This window comes from Arvicola amphibius, chromosome 8, assembly GCF_903992535.2.
Source record: "Arvicola amphibius chromosome 8, mArvAmp1.2, whole genome shotgun sequence".
NCBI lineage: Eukaryota > Metazoa > Chordata > Mammalia > Rodentia > Cricetidae > Arvicola > Arvicola amphibius.
In genome coordinates this window covers 81,621,951-81,630,155 of record NC_052054.1, presented here as the reverse complement: position 1 = coordinate 81,630,155, position 8,205 = coordinate 81,621,951, and the positions used below count along the sequence as shown (strand labels likewise).

Here is an 8,205-nt window from a genome sequence, read left to right as displayed (position 1 = left end):
TAAGTTCATGAACACGGAACGTTATTTAATGACAGAACACCTGAAGTTACATGTCGAAAGACACAACAGTCCTACAAGGAGGCTTGCATCTGGAGGTTAGCACAGAAGGCCTTGCTTAGGTGACAGCTAAGGAGGAGAAACAGGGTGCTCCTGGGGGTGGGTGTGATGTGCGGTTTGGCTTGGGAGTTGGCTAGTGAGGAAGGAAAAGCCATTTTTAAGTACAAAATATGTGTACAGATGATCAACATTGGCTAGAAAACATTTTTAGGAAGTCTTTCAAACTTAGTCCCCTGTTCTAAATTACCCATTAATGGATTCAAGCTCACCCCTTTATCATTAAAATACATATTTCATAAAACTTTGACAGTGGCACTGTTCTAGTTACAGCTCCGACTTTTCTAGGACATAATTTCACTTTGTTTAAGCAAGAATTCATTAAAGAAGCTATAAATAACCTTTAAATATTTAGCCATGAATAGAGAGGGGTGGACTAGGGTTGATGGCTTATTTTAGTACTAATGCAGAATGCTTTTTAAAAGCTACATTTTAGCATGCATCAAGCTAATGATCAACGCTTGCACTATAATGGTCAACCTGAGACTGAATGTCTCTCTCTTTAAGGCGTTTGGCTACAAGTAAATACAATATTTTATTTTTTTACTGGTAGCAAAGCAGCCTTGAAGAATGAAATCATGAAGAAGATTGAAAACATTAAAGAAAAACCTTTATTTTAAAACTATTCTTTTTAAAGCATCTAGACAAACTTTTCTCTCCCAAAAGATAATCCCAGTAAAGACTGTATGCACAGGGAAAAGGAGGTACTTGAGGGATGTTAAGAATTCAAGAATCTGTGGTGTGGCCCGTATAGCACATAAACAAATCAAAGACAGCTTTACACACAGTTCTAAACCAGGAAGCTCACAACATTTTAGAAACCAAGTTTCATAAAAATTTTACTTGCAAAAAAAACAAAAACAAAAACAGTTGTACAAAATATTATTCTTCTAGTCAAAATTTTCCATAGGGTTTGTGTAGCTTCTTGCCTTAAACATTACAGTATGACATTCAAAGGAAGTTTTTCAAAGAACCACCTAGCTGTGAAACCTACAAGAGATGTAGATTTTTTTAAAGTGCCTTTAACATGTGAAAGCAAGTAATATAATTGTTGAATCTATTTGAAAATTTAAAAGTTTCTTTAACACAGCCCATATGGCAAGCACAACATCACAGCTGGTACAAAACTGCCTGCGTTTAGTTGAAAACACAAAAACAATGCATGACAGTATTCTTTGAAAAGTAAATCGAAATGCTACTACTGCATCCTAAGGCCAATTAGACAGTATTCAGAGAATTAACAAAGGCAGCAGAATTTTACAGTACTCAAACATTTACTCTAACTTTTTAAATGTCACTGATAAAGGTAAGAGAACTGTTGCCAAGTAAAGTAGGACGTCTTTCCGACTCCATGGGCTGCTCTGCTGCACGTCCTAAAGTGAAGCTCGAGCTACAGAAGATGAAGCCCATCTTCTAGTTTCTCTGCTGCAATCTGGCAGCTTTGAACTTCGAAACTCTCTTTGCAGATTCTTCTGATGCTTCTGACAGAACTTCTTTTCGCTCTGGAATAGTGGGTAGGGCATGATGAGCAATGGCTGAGTGTGGTGCTAAGGAGGGTGATGAAAATTCTTTTTCTATTACAGTTCCAGAAAAAGCCTATAAGACAAAAATGTATACTATTTAAATATAAATAAAATGCACATAAAATCTTTATACTCTATTACCAAGACTTCTTTTTTTTTAATAAACTAAAACTAAAGTAACAATAATTTTGGGTAATAAACATCAAAATATTGATTGCTCAGAGAAACAAAATAATATTACTTTTCCTTTCTATTTTTTTGTTTTTCGAGACAGGGTCTCTCTGTGTAGCCCTGGCTGTCCTGGAACTCAACACATTCTGTAGACCAGGCTGGCCTCAAACTAGGAGATCCACCTGCCTGGGATTAAAGTCATGTGCTACCACCACTTGGCTTAACATTATTTTTCTTAATTACACTCATCAAAACCAACTTGTTCAACTGGAATGAGACTAAGAGACACAGAAATCGCCAGGATGTCTTATGTGTCTTTTTATATCAAGAAAAATGAAGACCAAGGAGTCACTTTTTTAAAAACTGTCTCATATTTGGAACCTCTCCCTTGCTAAGAATTTAAGCATAAACTGAAAGTTTTGTCTACCAAGTATTGAAAATTAAGACAACACATCACTGAGTTAGAAACCACTGTCGGCTCTTTGGCGCTTTGGCTCAAGTAGCTCACGTCTTCCTACACCTAACTTTTCCTACCTGTCCGGGTCAGAGGACAACCTGTAAGAGCTGACAAACTCAGAACCACAGAGCCCTCCACTGGCCAGCTGGCTCTCCCGTACTGTCTCTTTAAGACTTTCTGCTGCTTTGCAGAATTCTCTCCACCCCAGTGTTCTCCAGGTCATCCCACCACACAGAAAGCATCTGCCTCACAGCATCTGAGGCTGGGCTGGCAAGGCCAGAGCACTAACTTCTAAACACTCCATGTCATCATGATGAGCATGAAGCCTCCAGATTATCTTAAAAATGTGTCTGAAAAACAAAAAAGCGCAAACTGGGGATTAATGGGATCTTTAAAATACAGAACTAAGACACAGACCTCAGACACTCCTGAAGGCAAAGGCTTCTTGGGGTGGTTTTCCTGGGGTTCCTCTGAAGGGCGGGCCCTGGCGTCAGTGCCCGGGGCCTCCTCCCCGCCGCTCCTCAGAGCGGCCCTGCGGTCGTCCGGGTCGGCAGCGCTGCTCTCGCTCGTGTCGCTGCAGACGCTGTCCTCTCTGCTGCGCGACTTCAGGATCGACTTCCGAGGGACATACTCTCCATTCACAACGTCCACAAAGACCCTACAGCAGTCCAGAAACCCAGCTCACTTTCAGGGCTCAGAACTGAGAAGAACTGCACAAAGATTTCTTGATTTTTTTTCTATAAATTAATCTAAGATTTGTTTTTGAGGTTATTTATTTGAGATAGTGTCTCACACAGCTGAGCCTAATTCTGTTACCTCCACTTCCCAAGTGCTGGAGTCACACGTCCCACCGAGCCCAACTGAGTTTTCTTGCTAAAATGTCTCCTCTAAAATGTCAAGAAGTAAGCTTGACACTTCACCAAATGTACCTTATTTACTTTCGAAGATGAATTTGGGCCCAAATAAAAAATAAGTTATGTTACTTAAAAATATGTTCCAGGTGAAAACAGCTTGATTTGCCAAAAATTTTATACACACTTACTTCAAAACATTAGGAATTCTCACCAGTTTGCAAATACGGCTCATAAAATGGTAGAGGTGACTTCAAGCTGCTCCCGCTCTGACAGGGGAAATACAGGACAAGCTCATGGCAGTTGTGGCAGGTAAGTTCTACAAGGAACACCAGCCTTCAACTCTCCAGGGACATATGAAGAGGACTACGAGGAAGAAACCACCCAGGGCCATCCCTCACCTGTAAATATCGGCGGGGCTCCTGATTGCAGGCAGCTCGTGAGTGGCGTGGCTGCCAGCACTGCTCTTTCGTTTCCGTTTGGCTTCCTCCTTCTTTTCACTGAATTTTAAGGTGGTATTTTTCCCAGTGTTTATTCGAACCTAAAATTGGTTCACGAAGAAAAAATAAAAAACTTTCAGAAAAAAATCAAATAAACCATATAGTTATCAGCAAGAGACACAGCTAAAATTTTTTTGGCACTGAAATTATGTATGTGACCAAGTCTGACTCTTCTGTCACATTTCTACAACACTGCATCTCCTACAACAGCTTATTCTATCACCAGTGTCTTCACCATTGTATGAAAAGCAAAACACATTTAAACTAAATTCCATACTGATTATAAGCTTCGCCTCCCTTGCCTTCACCTTACAAATGCATTTGTGGCTTAATCCTTGTGCCGCTAGCCTGAGTCACAAGTACAACAGCAGATAACGCTTAACTGTCTGAACTGCTTAAATACCGCTAACTTCAGAAAACAAATCAGACTAAGAAAAAGCTAAGTGTGCTCAAGACCATAAACTACTCGTCTGTGCTGGTCTGGCATTTATATCACCCTTTCCGTAACAGTCCTTCTAAGAGTGTGTGTGTTTGGCTTTATCTAATGAATTAAGAAAAACTGAAAGCATGGGGAGGGGAGAATCAACAATGCTTCAGTTTCAATCAAAACATTCCAAAGACCCTTTAGCTAAGAATTAAGATAAAATACACATAATCATCTCACTTTCTAATAGGGCAGGGATAACTAAAGCTTAAGAAATGTCACGTAAGCATTAAGATGTCTCCTTACATAATAATCAGATACTGCAGACTGCCATACTGACCAGTGGGGAGGTCACTCACAGCTGACCAACTCCGCCTTACGGGCCTTCATGCTCTACAACACACATCCCAGGCCCTCAGCTCAGTACACAGAGCAGAGGGAACATGGGCAGGGGTAGACTGATGGTAGCCCACCCTTCATCCACAGCTAGTCCACTTTCAACTGTTTTAAATATTGGGCTTCTACAGTTAGGTATGGAAGAACAAAGGCTTCTAGTACTAAAGCAAAGTTTGACACAATGGATCACAAGATCTCTAGTCAATCTCAGTTCCAAAATGCTGAAATTCTAAACCCATTATTACACATCTATATTTAATTTGTCAAAAAAGGAGCCGTTTTTCATTTTCTCCCCCAAATTTTTCCTTGTTGCTCAGAGATGTGGGAGGGTCTTCTGTTTTGTGTTGATTTCATTGGTTAATAAAGAAACTGCCTGGCCATTTGATAGGCCAGCCCTTAGGTGGGTGCAGTAGACAGAACAGAATGCTGGGAGGAAGAGGGAAGTGAAGCAACCGCCATGCCTGTCCTCTCTGGGCCAGAAGCCATGGATCCAGCCACCAGATCAGACATGCTGAATCTTTCCCGGTAAGCCACCACCTCGTGGTGCACACATTAATAGAAATGGGTTAATCAAGATGTGAGAGTTAGCCAATAAGAGGCTGAAACTAATGGGCCAGGCAGTATTTAAATGAATATAATTTGTGTGATGTTATTTCAAGTGTAAAGCTAGCCATGTGGGATGAAAAGCAGGCCTGCTCATCTCATCACTACAGCTCAGGATACCAGTAGTACTCACTTGATGCCCACATAAAGACAACAACCTGGGGTGTGTGTGTGTGTGTGTGTATGTGTGTGTTTAATAAATACTAGTCTTATAGCCATTTCTAGATCCAAAAGCAAACCAAATTCCCAAATTTAAAAATTAAGTCTTTAATCTTAAGAGAGCCCTGGAATAAGGGCAGGTGACCTACAGTCACTGCATTCAAGTTTGGTCAGTGAGACCACCGTCAGCTAACTACTCTTTCCCTTTTCCATCAGAGTGTACTGCTCAGATATGGGGAAAAGATAATTTTCCTGTTTGCCAATATTAAGAATCTTAATTACTGTTAACATCTTCTCTTTAAAATACAGCACAGATGATGTTTAATGACAACAAAGTTAGAAGTATACACACCCTTTTGGGTTCAACAGTATGAGAGAAATATATTGTTGGTACAGAATTATCTGCTGAAATAGTGTGGTCACTTTCATTTTCATTGTAATTATCATCATCGTCATCATCATCAACATCATCAGCATCTTCATCATCATCATCTTCATCTTCTTCATTGCTATGGTAAGAATTTGAACCATTCATTGAACAGTTCAAATGACTACTCGCTTGACCATTAGGGAGTCCTGCATCTCGAGCATGCATGCCACAGCTGCCAGGGGCAAAGGAGTCTATCGCTGGAGGCACCACATTCAAACCTGTGCCTTCTTCATCTTCCTTTTCCTCCTCAGAAGACACTGTGCCTTCTCCATTTGCAATCCCAGTATCAGGCTTACTAGGTGAAGAAATAAGAATATTAATGAGATAAAACAAATACAGAGGATTAATAAAAGCAAGGTTCTTACACACCTCAGCATCAAGTTGTTACTCAAACATAAGAACTCATAGGACATGTATATTTTTATCACTGGACATTGGCCAGATATAGTATGAATATAATGTAATTAAGAAAGATGCTGGCTATAGTAGTGCACACCTTTAATCCCAGCACTAGGGAGAGGCAGAGGCAGGCTGATCTCTTGAGTTCAAGGCCAGTCTGGTCTAGAGAGTGAATTCCAGGACATCCAGGGCTGCACAGAGATACCCTGTCTCAGAGAGAGAGAGAGAGAGAGAGAGAGAGAGAGAGAGAGAGAGAGAGAGAGAGAGAGAGAGAGAGAGAGAGAGAGGAGGAAGAGGAGGAGGAGGAGGAGGAGGGAGGGAGGAAGAGAGGAAGGGAGGGAGTGAGGGAAGAAAAGGAGAGGAAAGAGAAAGGGGGAGAGAGGGGAGGGAACAGAAAGAAGAAAAAAGAAAGGAAGGAAAGAACAAGGGAGAAAGGGAAGGAGGGAGAGGGGGAGAGAGGGAGGGAGAGAGGGAAGGAGGAAGGGAAGGAGGGAAAAAATTTTAAGAGGGTACCTACCCTATTTCCTGGGACCACTCCTGCTGCACAGGAGTTTGCTCAGTGTTTTCCCCCTCCCCAACACACACACACCCTGTCTCTCTTTCTAGTTTCCACTATAAATCTACAATAAAGTCTCTTTAAATAAAAATTTTAAAAAATAAGTGTTCTATTTGTAAGACCAGAAATTAATGCCCCAAACCCCCAAACTATAAAATACTATTATTTCTTACTTTTGGCCTCAGAAATTTTTGCAACAGCATGTACTGGAATTTCTCAAGATAAAAGATTCTTACATGTGCACATGAACATATAGTTACACAAATGCATATTTATCCCATTTTATTCCATGAAGAATCTGAAGACCTTATAAAAATAACCAAACTAAAAATGCAACAAAAATAAAATGACATCATGCAAAAAAGAGAGAATCATGACTAATACTCCTAAATCCAGCAATGGTTTTTAAAAATGAGTTAGTGCCAGTGATCTTAAAGGACCTAACAATTCATAGGTGGAATAGTAGGGGAATTTTTTGTGTCCTACTTTTCACAAAAACTAATTACTACATATGGTACATCATTTAAGCAAAATAATATAGGAACTTCTGTAGTAGAAACTTTATAATATAGCACTCTGACAATTCTAAGTGAGTGCTAATGTGTATTTCAAATAGCAGTTTGGTGAAGTTTCTCATACACAGAACTACCCGATCAGATTATAAACTGTCTGCTCAATAAACAGAGAGTTTGTAACGAAAGGCAAGGACAAACAGTTTACAGTATCAAATTTAAATTCAAAGCCAAATTTTCTTTTTAACAAGTCACCCAAGAACAGAGTGTTATCTTAGAACAGTATAAAATTACATCATTTAAAATTTGTTATTTAGAAGTGGAGGCTGTGGTAGTATAGAATGCTTGTCTTTCAAGATAGAGGCATTAGTTATCAGTTTGATCACCTTTAAATTTTTTGTTAGTATTTAATGCAATTACTGACTATCAAGTATAATTACTTCATTACATATCATATGGTGAGATATGAGTAAAACTGAGATTATGGTTTTCGGTAAAGGTGTGCATAAGAACAGCAATATAGTTTCCTAAAAAGAAATGTTCTGCAAGAATAATATTCATCTGAAAGCAGGACTGCTGATAAGTCTACAGGTTTCTGCACTTTCTTCAATGAGCACACACTATCTTATAAATGCAGAAAGATACATATTCTCTTGGAAAAAATGTATGTCTTAAGCACCTATCAAGTTCACCCAGCAATTCTTCTTGTCTCTCTAGCTCTTCAAGTCGAGCCCATAGTTCCTCATCAGCAAGCAAATCCTTGGATTTTACCTCGTTTTCAAAATCTGCTTCAAAAATATCTGAAGTTTTTGGTTTGGAATGAGGTTTATGAGCAATTCGTTGTTTTCCTATTTTAAAAAGGGGAAAGACACGACTGTTAGTAGTCTACATGAGAAATTCAAAGTCTAAAACTAGCAAAACCTTCTTTTGGGGAGAGGAGTATTGAGAAAGAGGGGTACTTCACAAGTGCATCCTAGTCTCCTGAACCTATTCAATCGGTCTGTTCAGAAAAATACATACAACTTAGGGAGTATAAGGAGCTACTCTGGGACTTCAACACCACACAAGCACAAAATCAAGAAGCACCCTGGTTACAATGCAAAATTCCAC

General features: G+C 39.6%; 1 protein-coding gene across 1 annotated transcript in view; it reads right to left on the bottom strand.

Annotated features, from left to right (window-relative positions):
* Uri1 (URI1 prefoldin like chaperone) overlaps nucleotides 1–8,205 on the bottom strand; it is a 59,313-nt gene continuing 51,108 nt past the window's right edge. The window contains exons 7-11 of the mRNA XM_038340254.1: nucleotides 7,775–7,943; nucleotides 5,551–5,923; nucleotides 3,518–3,657; nucleotides 2,683–2,923; nucleotides 1–1,710 (exon numbers count right to left, since the gene is read on the bottom strand). Coding sequence (XP_038196182.1) covers nucleotides 1,528–1,710; nucleotides 2,683–2,923; nucleotides 3,518–3,657; nucleotides 5,551–5,923; nucleotides 7,775–7,943 — 1,106 coding nt within the window. The 3' untranslated portion in view covers nucleotides 1–1,527. The remainder of the gene's footprint in view (nucleotides 1,711–2,682; nucleotides 2,924–3,517; nucleotides 3,658–5,550; nucleotides 5,924–7,774; nucleotides 7,944–8,205) is intronic.